Source organism: Squalius cephalus, assembly GCF_949319135.1.
Source record: "Squalius cephalus genome assembly, chromosome: 2".
Classification (NCBI taxonomy): Eukaryota; Metazoa; Chordata; class Actinopteri; order Cypriniformes; family Leuciscidae; genus Squalius; species Squalius cephalus.
In genome coordinates, this window is record NC_137123.1 from 21920969 (window position 1) to 21938186 (window position 17218).

At 37.6% G+C, this 17218-nt stretch overlaps 1 protein-coding gene across 1 annotated transcript in view; it reads right to left on the reverse strand.

Moving 5' to 3' along the window:
• Nucleotides 1–15429, reverse strand: part of tmprss3b (transmembrane serine protease 3b) — a gene marked incomplete at its 3' end in the record, with an annotated part of 17219 nt that extends 1790 nt beyond the window's left edge. The window contains exons 1-12 of the mRNA XM_079864845.1: nt 15292–15429; nt 13701–14007; nt 13368–13490; nt 12555–12674; nt 12182–12305; nt 9655–9783; nt 6454–6500; nt 5970–6135; nt 4248–4417; nt 4051–4146; nt 3697–3824; nt 3441–3590 (exon numbers count right to left, since the gene is read on the reverse strand). Coding sequence (XP_079720971.1) covers nt 3441–3590; nt 3697–3824; nt 4051–4146; nt 4248–4417; nt 5970–6135; nt 6454–6500; nt 9655–9783; nt 12182–12305; nt 12555–12674; nt 13368–13490; nt 13701–14007; nt 15292–15363 — 1632 coding nt within the window. The 5' untranslated portion in view covers nt 15364–15429. The remainder of the gene's footprint in view (nt 1–3440; nt 3591–3696; nt 3825–4050; nt 4147–4247; nt 4418–5969; nt 6136–6453; nt 6501–9654; nt 9784–12181; nt 12306–12554; nt 12675–13367; nt 13491–13700; nt 14008–15291) is intronic.
• Between the last annotated feature and the right edge of the window lie 1789 nt (nt 15430–17218).

The window sequence follows — 17218 nt, forward strand, 5'->3', positions numbered from 1 at the left end:
ACTTTTTGTACATTTTAAATAGTGAAAGGGAAGAATGTAGAGATTTGAAAGAGCAGAATAGAGACTTGGGGTATGTTTACACAACAACAATGTACTTTCCTTAAAGTTTTTCCTTTGCGTTTTTTGCGTACAGACGACAATGTTGTCAAAATGATCCCAGTTCATATACGGATCTGTCTGAAAATGTCTTAAAACGCTGTATTATTCATGCCAGGCCAGTAGTTGGCGATGTCACTTTGTAAAGAAACACTATGCTTCTGTAGACTAAACACGTAATACGTGTCCATGTCAAATGTCATGTCAAAACTTACACTTTGAAACCCATTTTCAAAAGTTAGCATTTTCAGGCTCCCAAAACGCCATTGACGTGTAAATGAACGGCCAAAACGCAAAGGATTTCCATTTTTAGTTGAAAACAGTGTCGTATAAACGGCCCCTTAAGAACATCATTTTAGTACAGTAAATGTCTTAATAACATTAATAATTTTAATGAGAATGGTAAATGCATCGCATGTTAAGTGTGTACATTTGGCCTTACATACAAAAATATATGCACTAAAACGTTTTAACATGCATGGATAAATAAATGATACATATATTTGGACCCAAATAAACAAACAAAAAAGTACAATAAATAGCATTTTACAAATAAACTGTTTAAATTATTAATTAAAAATTTGTATTTTACTGTATTTTCGTTCTGGTCAGTAGAATCAAACCAACATGGCTTATGAAGGGGAATCATTTCGAGTGTATATATATAATAAGGGTATATACACTCACCTAAAGAATTATTAGGAACACCATACTAATACTGTGTTTGACCCCCTTTCGCCTTCAGAACTGCCTTAATTCTACGTGGCATTGATTCAACAAGGTGCTGAAAGCATTCTTTAGAAATGTTGGCCCATATTGATAGGATAGCATCTTGCAGTTGATGGAGATTTGTGGGATGCACATCCAGGGCACGAAGCTCCCGTTCCACCACATCCCAAAGATGCTCTATTGGGTTGAGATCTGGTGACTGTGGGGGCCATTTTAGTACAGTGAACTCATTGTCATGTTCAAGAAACCAATTTGAAATGATTCGAGCTTTGTGACATGGTGCATTATCCTGCTGGAAGTAGCCATCAGAGGATGGGTACATGGTGGTCATAAAGGGATGGACATGGTCAGAAACAATGCTCAGGTAGGCCGTGGCATTTAAACGATGCCCAATTGGCACTAAGGGGCCTAAAGTGTGCCAAGAAAACATCCCCCACACCATTACACCACCACCACCACCTGCCTGCACAGTGGTAACAAGGCATGATGGATCCATGTTCTCATTCTGTTTACGCCAAATTCTGACTCTACCATCTGAATGTCTCAACAGAAATCGAGACTCATCAGACCAGGCAACATTTATCCAGTCTTCAACTGTCCAATTTTGGTGAGCTTGTGCAAATTGTAGCCTCTTTTTCCTATTTGTAGTGGAGATGAGTGGTACCAGGTGGGGTCTTCTGCTGTTGTAGCCCATCCGCCTTAAGGTTGTGCGTGTTGTGGCTTCACAAATGCTTTGCTGCATACCTCGGTTGTAACGAGTGGTTATTTCAGTCAAAGTTGCTCTTCTATCAGCTTGAATCAGTCGGCCCATTCTCCTCTGACCTCTAGCATCAACAAGGCATTTTCGCCCACAGGACTGCCGCATACTGGATGTTTTTCCCTTTTCACACCATTCTTTGTAAACCCTAGAAATGGTTGTGCGTGAAAATCCCAGTAACTGAGCAGATTGTGAAATACTCAGACCGGCCCGTCTGGCACCAACAACCATGCCACACTCAAAATTGCTTAAATCACCTTTCTTTCCCATTCTGACATTCAGTTTGGAGTTCAGGAGATTGTCTTGACCAGGACCACACCCCTAAATGCATTGAAGCAACTGCCATGTGATTGGTTGATTAGATAATTGCATTAATGAGAAATTGAACAGGTGTTCCTAATAATCCTTTAGGTGAGTGTATATAGGCCTATGCATGTTTCTCCTTCATAAGCCATGCTGGATATGGTAATGTCAGATGTTAGTTATGGAAATATGTAAGTCAGCAGAAGCTCATCCACCATGAGGTGCTCAACGACGCTGATCCTCTTCTTTCTGTTAAAAAATAAACTAAATTAAATTAAAACTATTATTTGCATTTCTTAAATACTAGTGTACCCGTAAATATGAGACTGTAAAACTTTAATATCAAATGACTTGAGCATGAAATTAAAACCCAATGAATGGCTAGGGATAAAATCATATGCCAAACAAATGGAGTGAATGGTGTCTGTGCTGGGCCTGTGGCTCAATTAACTGCAGAAAGCTTGAGGTGCAGAACAGTACAACACAATCGCCTCTAGATGACTCTAGTGGTCCAAAAACCATTTCAAAGGTCAAAAAGACCCTGAGGATCACTTACCAATGATCAACCAAGACAGCCAGGAAACAAAGTTAATGGAATATAAATCCGAGTGCTAATTATCCAATGAGAATAAAGTTCAACTGCCATCTTCTAACTGAATGTCACTCCTCCAGGCTCCGTCACTTACCCCGAGGCCTAGGTAACTATGACTGTGTAATTTATAGTTATTATTCACTTATTTTTCCACAGTTTAAACATTTGTGCAAGATCATACAAGTGTGCAAAAAGATAATATAATTAAGATGTTAATTCTTGTTTTTTGAAAATATAAAACAGTTAGAAAAGTACTTCCAAGGTCAAAATAAAGAAGAAGAGGGTGATTAAATGTGAACATGGTGAGTTTCCCATCACAAACCTTTAAGCAATTCAGTTGATTTACACATTTCACTCATGTTACATTTTATGTTTGTGTGACAGAAATTCCTAGAAGAAGAAAAACTCATGGTAGGTCTATAATGTATTGAATATATTGTCTGATTAATGATGTTTCTTTTGAGATGCTGTTGACATTAATGATTTTCTTTCACTGGTGTTAAAAAACATCAAAACAAAATTAAGTCCATCAGTGGTTTAACCCCTTGTCTCTCATCTTATCCAACACAAAAGTCCACTATAATCGTTGCTTAAATTACTTATTACCTCAATGTTCCTCGGGTCTTAACAGAGCTTGGGGAAAATTATTTTAAGTATAACGCTTCTGTTGCTTGGAAAAATCTAGAAAATATATCAAATTTGTCCAAGCACCAGTTTTTAACATGATTAAATAAGGGTAATTGAAATGAAATGAAATTAAATGAATGAAAAAATCTATTTAAATTTTAACCAACAAATGTCAAGCTGCCCTTTATCATTAATAATAACGTCAAAATGTTAAATAAGTACTTTCAGTTTTTGTGAGTGACATCAACTGAATTCCAACTTTAAACATTTTGTAAATAAGGAAGTTGTAGGGTGTTTTTTTGTTTGTTTGTTTTTTAGAAAAAAACTGTTCTTTACCTCCATCTGTTGCTGAATCCATGTGATAGCTTCAGCTATGCTGGTGTAAACGCCTGGTTTGTTTTTTTGCCCACAGCTCTCAGCCCGGCTGGCTGTCCCCACCAATGTCCACCCGGACCCCTGACAGGCCAGCGACCCTCCGTCATCGCCCTACAGACAGAAGACTAGGGATTAAACTAAGGTGCAAATACAATCAAGTGTACTTGTTTCAATAATGACTATTGTAGTTTATTATGATGACACAAAGATGCAATACCTGACATGTACCAGCACCACCCTCCAAGTATCGTGTGCATATGTTCCATGAGGTCAGACCCTGTCTGCGGCATTCTCTGCCGGACAGTAACGGGACCTGAGTGACCTGTAGGGACACACTGGTCTCTCCTGCACAACACACACACATGTGCATTCTGAAGAGTCAACTCCAAAAATACAAAACGATATAGTCCTCAACATGTCTTCAAAAGCTGTGAAACTTATTTACCACAAGCATTTGCAGAAGAGATACCAGTCAATCAGGAGATCACGAATAATTTTGTTAAAATTTTTTTTTTTTTTTTCCATTAAATGCCCTTAAAAATGTATTAACAGCTGATGGATCCATACTCACCACCATCCACTGTGGCTCCCCAGCCCGAGATTAAACACATCTGTCCATCCTTAAAGCTCTCGCCGTAACTAGGCAGACAGATGGGGGCTACTTGGTCTGGGGCAAAAGAAAAAAAGGGATACATTTCGTTAAAATCATGCTTTTAAACCCATCTATTTTACAAATATTTCAGCCAGAGACAAAAAGCAAATTCTTACCGTTGAAAGACAAAGGTAGTTTAAGCCTTATTAGTGCTATGTTGTAGCTGAGTCCTCCTGTCCTGAAGTTAGCATGGTAGATGATTTTCTCCACAGAGAGAGCTCCTGCTACACTCAATGGCTGGTCTATCATCCCAGCATACACTGTCCATAACACTGGCTGAGCAAAACTTTGAATAAAAAGAATCACGGATGTAAGTACTGCACTATCATAAACTAATCTGGATGATCCCAGAGCCAGTTTAAACTATGCTGGACCAGTATAAGATCAGCATAAACCAATTTGAACCAGCACAGAACCGGAATAAACCAGTCTGGATCAGCACAGAACCAGTATAAACCAGTCAGGACTGGTACAAGACCAGGATAAATAGCCTGGAACAGCATAAACCAGTCTGGACTAACAAAGAACCAGTATTGTGGACCAGCACCCAACCTGGATAAAACAGACCATCACAAACTAATCTGGATCAGCATAAATGAGTCTGAACCAGTATAAACCAATCTGAACTGGTACCAGACCAAGTTAAAACAGTCTAGACCAGGACCAGATCAGAATAAACCAGTCTGGACCAGCATCTGACTAGCATAAAACAACCTGGACCAGGACCAGTCCATTACAAACTAGTCTGAAACGGCACAAAATCAGTATAAACCAGTCTTGACCAGCATAAGTCTAGAATAAATTTGTGTGGACCATCATAGAACCAGTATAAACCAGTCTGGACCAGCACTAGACCATCACAAACCAGTCGGAACCAGAACATATCCATCATAAACCAGTCTGGATCAGTTTAGAGCAGGTATAAACCAGTCTGTACCAACACAAGACAATCACAAGACAGTCTGAACAGCACAAAACCACTTTAAGCCAGTCTGAATCATCATCAGACCATCATAAACCAGTCTGGACCAGCACAGAACCAGTATGGACCAGCATCCGACTAGTATAAAACAGTCTGGACCAGTACACGACCATCATAAACTAGTCTGGACCAGCACAGATCCAGTATAGACCAGTCTGGACCAGTACCAGACCATTGTAAACTAGTCTGGACCAGCACAGAACCAGTATAGAACAGTCTGGACCAGCACAGAACCAGTATAGAACAGTCTGGACCAGCACAGAACCAGTATAGCCCAGTTTGGACCAGTACCAGACCATCGTAAACTAGTCTGGACCAGCACAGAACCAATATAGACCAGTCTGGACCAGTACCAAATGATCATAAACTAGTCTGGACCAGCACAGAACCAGTCTGGACCAGTACACAATCATCATAAACTAGTCTGGACCAGCACAGAACCAGTATAGACAAGTCTGGACCAGTACACAACTATCATAAACTAGTCTGGACCAGCACAGAACCAGTACAGACCAGTCTGGACCAGTACACAACCATCATAAACTAGTCTGGACCAGCACATAACCAGTATAGACCAGTCTGGACCAGTACCAGACCATCATTAACTAGTCTGAACCAGCACAGAACCAGTACAGACCAGTCTAGACCAGCACCAGATCATCACCAACCAGTCTAGACCAGCACAGAACCAGTATAGACCTGTCTGGACCAGCACCAGATCATCACCAACCAGTCTGGACCATCACAGAAGCAGTATAGACCAGTCTGGACCAGCACAGAACCAGTATCGACCAGTCTGGACCATCACAGAAGCAGTATAAACCAGCTTGGAGCTGTTTCTGAATGATATACTCACCCATAGACACAGTGAGCAGCAGTGAGTATCCAGCGCTCACTGATGACTGATCCTCCACAGATATACTGGTTCTGGTAGTGTAGGCTGACCTGCCATGGGACCTGTCCGGGCCTCGACATGTTTCCTCCCACAATACGACTGCGGACAGCTGGCCTGGAACCACACTCTACACAACAACACACAAACTCATTTTCTGGGGGAATTTTTTTTCACTGTCACAACTCTAGGATGTTGCTGCAGTGTTAAAATGAGGTTGCTAAGTGGTTTTGAGTGTTTTTACTATGCATATACGGTACAGCTGTAAAGAGTGTTCTAGTTTAATGCTAAGGCATTTCAGTGTTCTGGGTGGTTTCGAACTGATTACTGACTATACAATATGGCCAAGATGAAGACAATCTTAACTTTTATGAGAGTATGATTAACTTAAACTGTGCAACAATTACACTCATTGCTTATCTTTTTAAGATTATTATCAGCCACTCACCTATACATTTGACAGCTGTCACTATACCAGAACTGCAGAGAGTCTTTCTGGAATAATAGAAAATACACTTTTAGTGGCATCAATATTTCTGTCTGACTGAACTACTCATATAGTTAACTGTTCATTTAACTTTTTATTCTAAAAAGCATATTGACTTGTCATGTCAAACTGTCACAACTCTCTCATTTTATTGCAGCATGGAGTCAAGATGTCTCCTTTCTTTTTCTGCTCAAAACCTAATCTCAGCTGCCAAGAATAAGGCCGACCAGACGTTCATACATCTGAAGGTAAGATATCTCACAACCACAGTCCTGACTGCTTTATCAGATACCAAAAACACTCCTGAACATCAATATCTGCAGAGACACTTCAGTACTGAACGATCTGCCACGTAAAGCATCAGTCACTGGACTGATCTTATTTGACAGTCTTTTGGCCTAAATACTTCTTCCTCGGGCTTGAGTCTATTTGATTTAGACCTGAGAAATAGAGTGACTGAAATTCTCATTTGTAAGCTAAAGAGCAACCGCTATTAATATCATAGTGAACAAAGGGCTTTAAATGATCATTTTTGCTTGTTTGAAAGGAAAGTCGGATTCAAAAAAGAAAAGATTTGCATCATTCAACCTTACATTTGGACCACATTGTGTTAAAAAAAAAATAGTTTTTTATTTTTTTTAATGTTATTTATGGTGTGTTCACTAGTGGTCGACCGATATGGGATTTTTAATGGCCGATGCCGATGCCGATATTGAGAAAGCAATCTGGCCGATTGGCCGATATGAGGCCGATACAATACATGTGAATACAGTAAATGAGAGACATGAATATTGGTGAAACTAAATGAACATTTATTGTACATACTATTTATGCAAAATTCTTTTTACTAAGAAATTAAAATGTAAACAAAAAGGTAAGGTAACACTTCAATAAATAAAGTTTTAGTGCAACTAAAACTATTTATTTGTAACCTGCAGTAAGCAGCAGTCATTTTTTCAGTCACATAAATAATTACTGCTGCTTACTGCAGGTTACAACAAATAACATTTATCATTAATGAACCAATCTAAAGAATATTCATAATGACAAAATAGTATGTGAGATTACATACATTTTATGTACAACATAGTTAAATATAAATCTCACATAGTTTATTTACACTATTTACTTTAAAATAGTTTAAATAGTTCAACCTTTTTTTAAGGTTGTTTTACTTCAAGTATATTTAAATAATAATGATTTATGTGTTTAGTTTTGCTTGTGTGTTTCTTTAAAAAGTTGCAAGCCGTCACATGTATTTGCATTACATACATGAACATATGAAAATGTATACTACACACGATATTACGCCAATCATGGATAAATAAATACAGTAGATAGTGAATAACATTTTCAAGGATTTATTTTTAAATGTAATATTATTACATCGTGTTCTCTTCTCATCCACCTCACGCGACCAACTGATCTGTAATGAACGCGACCCAGCTTTTCCGTGCACGCGAGTCCGTTGGAAAACAGCGTCTAGTTTAAATGTAACCCGAGAACAACGCGCGTATCTGAGGAACAGCCAGTCACAGGATTTTTGACTGTTTGTGAGGTAAAATGTTTTCAGTTTTGTTTGAATTCGTTTATATCACATCTGTGACCCCCACTGGAGCTACCGCTGGGCTGCGGATCTGACATATCACGGTACTGTTTGAATAGACTCTGCTGCACGCCGGAGTGTTTTTGTGTGTAACACAATGTAGCGTCAGGTTAGAAAGCGAATGCGAATGGTCATTTATTGTGTCTGTCAGATGTCTGCTTCACTTCTGAGTGGCTTGTTTTACGGTGCTGGGCGGAGCAGAGCGAGTGTATTCCGTTCATTCATGCTCGCTCTGTTCGCGTCAGTGGAAAAAAGCGCGAATGCACAGTCACAAACTGTTTTGAAATATATCGGCCAAACGGAAAGATTTATCGGCCGATGCCGATATCTAAAAAATTCCAAATATCGGCCGATATATCGGCCTCGGCGATATATCGGTCGACCACTAGTGTTCACACCAAACGCAAAGTGTATATTCGCATCGCGTTACTCGCTCTAGATTACATACCGGGATGTTTCTTGTTTTTCGCATCACTCACGCGGATTCCCCAAAAAAAGAAGTGTCTTCATGCACATCATCAACAATAACAATTTCGAATGGCGTGTTCACACCAAACGCGAATTTAATTATTTGTGCGAGTAGATTTACAAAGTCAATGCAAAGACGTGAATAGACACGAATTCGCGCCAGGCGGCGCAAATGACGTGAATTGGGTGACGATTCGCCTCGATCGCGCAAGTTGAAAAATTTCAACACAAGCGGAAAATTCGCATGCCGCTTAGAAATTTTGTTGTTGTTGATGATGTGCGTGAAGACACTCCTTTTCGCGCAATGTGAAAAACAAGAAACATCCCGCGGGAAATCTAGCAAGAGCGAGTAACGCGATGCGAATATACACTTAGCGTTTGGTGTGAACACACCATAAGCGTCATGCGAATTTTCCGGTCGAGTTGACATTTCTGCGAATAGCCTATCGAGCTTTTGCGGCAAACGTGTCGCCCAATTCGCGTCATTTGCGCCTTGTGCCGAATTTCGATCCCTGCCAAATTATTACCCCCCTAGTATTGGTAGGTTTAGGATTAGTTGTGGGGGAGGGGTTAGGATTAGGGGTGGGGTTAGGATTAGGCAATCAGGTACTGACTTCAACGAGGGGGTAATAATTTGGCAGGGGGTCGAAATTCGGCACAACACCTGTGCGAATTCGCATCTATTCGTGTCTTTGCATTGACTTTGTATGTAATCTACTCGCGCAAATAATTAAATTCGCGTTTGGTGTGAACACACCATTAGAATACTAAAACAAAACCAATCTGATGTAAGTCTCACGAAGCTAAAATAAAGGCTACATCATAATATCACGTTCAATCATTTCGAATCAGACGAGACAAGGAAAAAAGGGGCTGTTAATAAGGGGCTACACAATTTTCTTTTTTTTTTTAACATAAAACTTCTTATGTATTTCGGCCATTCATTTACCGACACCAGCGTTTTGGGGGCCTGAAAACCCAGACTTTTTCGTTTCGTTTCGTTTCTTTACAAAGTGACATCGCCAACAACTGGCTTGGCAGCATTTAATGCAGCGATAATACACGCAGGTGTATAAAAGAAGGTTTACCTAACGTATGAAGAGTTGTGGATCTTGATGGTGTCTTGAAGTGCTGTTTGGTTGATATTGAGAGCCACTAGATTATTCTGAAATACTGCTTCAATAGAGGAGATGGGAATGGCAGCAGAGCTTACGTAACTACAATCAGAGAGAGAGCAGAACAAAAGAGAAATTACTAGTTATTACCAAGTTACTTGAACAAGAATCGATGGGATAATGCTTTAACACACTAAAATGGCACAATTTGAAAAAGATTTGAATCCAGTGTAAATTGGCTGTTTAATCAAAACAATTACATGGGAATAAAGTGCTCTCATGTATTACAGCTGTAGCACTGAGTACATTCTCATTAAGTTTATAGTTATTAAATGCTAAAAGACACAAAACTACACTCTTAGAAGAAAAGGTTCGATATAGAACCTTAAAGGTTCTGTCAAGCACTTCATTTTTACAACCTTTTAGTTGTTTCCATCTTTGAATTATTTTATGGATTTAGTTCTAATTAGTTTTGTTTAAATTAATGTATAATTTTATGAATTAAACAGATATATTTTTATACAGACATACTTTATCACTAGAAAAACATTTAATAACCTGTTAAACATGAAAGTATTATGTATAATTTAAGAATTGTTTTGGCATAAAGTGCTCTTTAGGGTTCTATATAGAAAACCACTGAACCTTTTATACCCAACACAGAAATATCTCTCTCTTTCCCTCTCAATTTCACACTTATTTACTTTCATTCATAAGCTGTTACTTCTGAACAGAATGAAATCAGTTGACTTTAGCTGATGCTGATCGGTTCTCTTATTAAGGAGACGTGGCCCGAGGGACTGTAATTACTTGTTATTTCTGGCCAAAACCAGCTACTAAATTCAAGTGCCAAGATGCATAATAAAGACAGTGATGCCAAACAAAAAGATCAGACCTCTAAAATTAAAATAAAGACAGGAGACTGTAGGTATTAAATGTAACATCTTGACCTAGTTGAGGTGAAACAGTGTTTGCAATGATGTTTTTTTTCTTCTTTCATTTAATGGCAGACTGATTTTAATTGGATTAACTATGCAGGTAATGAGGCCACTGGGAACAGAGGCACATTATTATTCATAGACACCCACACAGTGCAAGAAAACACACACACACACACACACACACACACACACACACACGAGAAAAGTATCACCATATTTCTGTTTAAAAGGGGGAAATCCCTGCTTTGCTCTGGAAAATGAATTTTCCCTAAATAGCAGACATGGGCGGTGATGATGGCTGTTAGTTAACAGAAATGAAGACCCAAAATGTGTAAATGCCATGGAAATTTCAATGAAATATAAGGCCGACCAGACGTTCATACATCTGAAGGTAAGATATCTCACAAACACAGTCCTGACTGCTTTATCAGATACCAAAAACACTCCTGAACATCAATATCTGCAGAGACACTTCAGTACTGAACGATCTGCTATGTAAAGCGTCAGTCACTGGACTGATCTTATTTGACAGTATTTTGGCCTAAATACTTCTTCCTCAGGCTTGAGTCTATTTGATTTAGACCTGAGAAATAGAGTGACTGAAATGCTCATTTGTAAGCTAAAGAGCAACCGCTATTAATATCATAGTGAACAAAGGGCTTTAAATTATCATTTTTGCTTGTTTGAAAGGAAAGTCGGATTCAAAAAAGAAAAGATTTGCATCATTCAACCTTACATTTGGACCACATTGGGTTAAAACAACATTTGAATGTTGCTTAGATTGCTAAAACAAAACAACCAATCTGATGTAAGTCTCACGAAGCTAAAATAAAGGCTAGATCATAATATCGCGTTCAATCATTTTGAATCAGACGAGGAAAAAAGGGGCTGTTTATACGACACAATTTTTTATACGATACAATCCCTGCTTTGCTCTGAAAAATGAATTTTTCCTAAATAGCAGACATGGGCGGTGATGATGGCTGTTAGTTAACAGAAATGAAGACCCAAAATGTGTAAATGCCATGGAAATTTTTATGAATTTAATATATATATATATATATATAATATAGTTCCTCGTTAGAAATATTATATTGGATTGAAATTGTGAGTAATATATATATATATATATATATATATATATATATATATTTCCTAATCCGTAATCCTTATCCGGTAAATCACAAAAGAGAGAGATATATAACCTATACATATAATTTAAGTCAAAAAGAGCGGAAACCCTAAAGAACATTCAGCTCTTGAAACTGAAATTTAAATGACTGGAATTTTTATTCAATTTAGTTTAATCTGAATTATTATTTATTTTATTTTTTGCAAAATTTCATTTCATTTTTATAGTTGGTTAAATTGAATCTATTGACAAGTTTTTGTAAAAAAAAAAAAAAAAAGTTTGAAAACAAGCAGCCTTGTAATTATAGCAGAAATACAAGAGAAATATATAGGTTTATTTGAAGGGGGCCTTCAAATATTATCTTGAAGGCAATCCATCTGCCCCGACATACTTACATTATAAAGATTCATTGTAATCCTGATTGTACCTGTTGTATCCCAGTTGTCTGCAGGCTAAGGAGCCCAGGCGAGAATCCCAGCCTTCAGAGCACACAGTCCTCCACGAGCCCCTGCTGAACACCTGCAGCACAGAGCTTCTGCCACTCACACGCACTGAGACCGAGACAGAGAGAGAGAGAGAGAGAGATGCGGGTCAGTTAAGACATGCACACTTCACATGCTGTCAGTGGTTAACATCTGGGGTCTGACTTGGAAGATCTGCTTATAGATGGGCTGATGACAAAAAGTTTTTTCTTTGGAATGACATGCATCATTCACAGTAACGTGTATTAAAACAATACATAGGGTGAATTTTTTGATTTTGTGCTTAAAGTCAGGAAGAGACGGACAGGATCAGCCCACCACAGTTGAGTTCATCTTCTCCATCTCCACAGTCCTCGACTCCGTCACACACAGCTTTTCTACTGATACACCGAACCGACGACCCGCAGTGAAACTTTCCTGAGCAACTCTCCAGACCCACTGGAGACAAAGAGACTGCTTTCAAAATGCATGATGGTGACCGACACACACAAACACACACTCCTTTCTAAGACAACTTAAAACAACCATCTGTTAGCAGTGACCTACTGTCATAGGTGGAGCTCATTAAACATTTACAGTTCCCGATGCTCAAGATGAGTTTCAATAGTAAGGAAGACACTAGTAACTTACCTTTACACACACACACACACACACACACACACAAGTCAAAGAAAAGTCCCCACCATGACGAAAATAAATGTATGTGTGAGTACACATACATTTATTTTCATCATGGTGTGGACTTTTCTTTGACTTTTATTGTCTATATACTGTATACAATTTATAATATCTGCTTTTTTTATGTGAATATATTTTAAAGAGTAATTTATTCCTATGATGTAAAGCTGAATTTTCAATTATCATTATCAGTGTCACATGATCCTTCAGAAATCATTCTAATATGCTGATTTAAAACTCAAGATTTTTTTTTTTTTTAAATCAATGTTCACCTTTTATGATGAAAAATGTTGCTGCTTAATATCTGAGTAATGATACTGAAAATTACAATTACATTTTAAGATATATGCAAATAAGTCATTCAAAATATGACTGGATTTTACTGTATTTTTGATCAAATAAATGCAGCCTTGGTGAGCATAAGAGACAAATTATTCAAAAAAACACTCTCACCTCCCAAACCTATTCCTAGAGACAGAATCAAGACTATAAGCAAGACCAAGATGATAAGCAGAGCCAGCAATCTGCGAGACACATACGGCCAACACAAAGATTTCAAGTTTGACAGGTCCTTTCCTGAGAGAGAGAGAGAGAGAGAGAGAGAGAGATTGAATAATTGATTGAATAAATCAGTCTGCTGAAGGCCAGTGCTGCCAGTGGTGTAAGACTGATTAGATCACATTTTAACACCTCAAGTAACTGAGGTGGCCATGTAAACCACACACCGAAGCCATTCCAATTTACTTACACACTGTGACACACCAAGAAAGCGAGAAGCCTGCTTACCATCCAGGAAGGGCTGGACCTTGATGACGGGCACACCTGGGCTGGGTGGGATCTGAATGTTGTGGACTTTGTTGTACACAGGCAGTGGAGCTGACGCCACAGTAGGCAGCTCGACCGGGACGTGGGGGTCCTGCGTGCCCGGGTCGTAGAAGTGAATGGAATGGCTGTTTTGACTGCTGAAGGAGCTCACGTTGAAAGTATTGGGGGTCTCCACAATGGGAAGGTCCTCTTCTGTGATGGAGACCAGCTCAAGAGCTCTAGATTCAGTGCCGTCCTCTATCAAATCCTGAGAAAGTTGGTGAGAAGACTGACGAAAAAGAAACACTTTTAAATTATATCAAGGGATACCGCTCACATTTTTTGGAATAATTATATTGTTGTTGGTTTATGTTTTTAAAGTCTCTTATGCTCACTAAACCTGCATTTATTTGATCAATAATACAGTAAAAACAAAGAAATGTTATTACAATTATTACAAACTATTTTCTATTTTAATAAATTTAAAATGGAATTTATTCCTGTGATGGCAAAGATGAGTTTTCAGCATCATTACTCCAGTCTTCAGTGTCACATGATCCTTCAGAAATCATTCTAATATGCTGATTTGCTGCTCAGATATTAATAATGTTTCTTCTTATTATTAATGTTTAAAATAGTTTTGCTTCTTAATATTTTTTAAGAAACCGTGATTGATTTTTTTTTTTTTTTTTCAGGATTCATTGATGAATAGAATGTTTTTTTGGAAATAGAAAACTTTATAAATTCAAATTTAATGAGTCTTGTTGAAATAAATGTATTTTGTCATTACTAAGAAATGTGAAATTACGGCAAAATTTTTAATGGTAGTTTATGGTTTCACATAAATATTTGGCAGCAACATTGTTCATCATAAAAGGTGAACATTGCTCTGTTATTAAAAGGTGAAGTTTTGAATGGTAGTGTGCCATTGTTTCCACAAAAATATTAAGCAGCACCACTTTTTTAAATATTGATAATAAGAAGAAATATTTTTTGAACATCAAATCAGCATTGTAGAATGATTTCCGAAGGATCATGTGACACTGAAGACTGGAGTAATGATGCTGAAAATTCAGCTTTGCATCACAGGCATTTTAAAATATATTCAAATTGAAAACAATTATTTTAGTTTGTAATAATATTTCACAATATTACTGTTTTTACCTTACAAATAAATGTAGCCTTGGTTAGCATAAGAGACTTTAAAATGTCTATGTGGGGGGGATAAACATCCATAAGTTGACATAATCTATTTTTGTTTAGGAAAAAATATTTTTTTTTTTTTGAAAATAAATTCATTCATTCATTTCTCTAACAAAACTTTTTTAAATTCTACCAGACCAAAAAAAGAAATGGTTGAAAGCTTTACACCAAGTACACTTTCACAATTAAGTTGTACACACAAGTGTATTCACAGTGTACTGACAAAAAAAAGAGCATGATGGATGGAGTGACACCAGAGAGAGGGTATGTGGCGGCTGATGTGATAGACGCGCCTTGTCAACCTTGATACAATTTAAAAGTGTCTGAAACACAAGGACACCAGCAAACACCGCTGGTCATGCTTCCTTACCCTCTCCTCTCGGCTTCCTCCCTCTGAACCCGGCCGCTCCGTCTCTCCTGTGCTCTGGGAATAAGAAGCCATGACTGTTCTCTCATCCTCTCATCTTGGATGAACGAGGCAAATGAGAGACGACAGTGACACCGATCTACTTAGGAAGTGAAAAAGTGATGACGTGAATGGGAATCCAAGGCCCTCGGTCTGTTTAATCCTTGTTAGAAAGAATGAAGAATGAAATATTCCAAGTGACTCCAAATCCAAGTGACCGCCTGTGAAATTACCTTTGGAGGAATTGAGAAATGAAGTGAAATTGAGGGCTAATATGAAGGTGACTAACTGGAGAGCAAGAGAACTTTCCTTCTGACTGACTTCATATCTTATTCTCATTCCTCTCTCTCTCTCTCTCTCTCTCTCTCTCTCTCTCTCTCTCTCTCTCTCTCTCTCTCTCTCTCTCTCTCTTCTCTCTCTCTCTCTCTTTCTCTCTCTCTCTCTCTCTCTCTCTTCTCTCTCTCTCTCTCTCTCTCTCTTCTCTCTCTCTCTCTCTCTCTCTCTCTCTCTCTCTCTCTCTCTCTCTTCTCTCTCTCTCTCTCTCTCTCTCTCTCTCTCTCTCTCTCTCTCTCGCACACAGTGACACCTGAGCAGGTGTGCAGCAGCGCTTTGTCGTGTCACTACAGCTGTGGATCAGGTAATGCTGGGCGGGCTCAGCTTCTGAGGTCCAGTTACACTAGAAGGTCAGGCAGGAGCACCAGGCACGAAAAGGTCAACAGTCTTTAGGCTGTTCCCTAATTCAACACTATACCTCCAAGACATATTATTATATTCATTAAGCACCTTGTGGTTTCTAGACAGATGCTATTTTTTTTTTTTCATAAAAAAACATTAAAATACAATTCAAAATGAACATATTTTCAATTTCTGAACTTTTGTTTCTATATTTTTGTGGGGCTTAGATATCGTAAAAAAAAAAAAAAAAGAATGAATAAAAGCCTTGTTAAAAGACTTAAATCCTTTTTTTAAAGGGTGAAAAATACCCACAATTATATTCATTAAGGACATAGGAGTTTCTAATTAGATGCTTTTTTCATTACAAAACATGAAAATGCATTTCAAAGACCTCTGTTATGATGAACATATTTTAAATTTCTGAAAATTGAAAATGTTTTTTGTTTTTTTGGCTTAAAGTAAAAAGTGTCTAGGTGTTCAGAGATTGTAATAAATTGAAAGAAAAAGTCTTGTGGAAAAATTGTGGGGGAAAAAAGCTATTATATTCCCATAAAAATACAGTATAATGCAATTCTTAAACCTCTTTTATGATAAACATATTCCTACATTTTTAAACATTTGTTTTGATGTTAAAGTAAAAAAAAAAAAAAAAAAAATGTATTAAAATAAATGTGTAGTTGTAGTAAAAGAAAAAAGTAAAATAATGAACATTTTCAGTTTCTGAAAATTAATTTGGATGTTTTTGGTGAGGCTTAAAGTGACAAATGTCTTGCTATTCGGAGATTATATAAAATAATAACCAAAAATAATAACCAAATGACTGAAATTCTTGCAAAATAAATGTTGCTTTTTTAGCATAATCTTTGTTTAGCATAATAAAAAATATGCAGTGAGGCTGTTTTGTGAGTAACCTGCAGGAAGCCATTTTGTTGTTACAAGAAACCCACACTGACAGAAACACTTTAAGACCCTTTAGTTTTTAATAAAATAATAGAAAAAATAATACATTGGTCTTTATGTGAAAAGGGTATGAATAAAAAACACGATATAACAATTCTACTAGGCAAACATGTTTGAAAGCCTAATGATTTAATTAAACACTCAAGTATATTCAAGGTGTAATGAAATGTTTTAGTATTTTTAACTTCATGGTCATTAAATCAACAAATCATTGGATTTGTTTAGGGTAGTTATGGGTGACACCATGTGTCAAAGA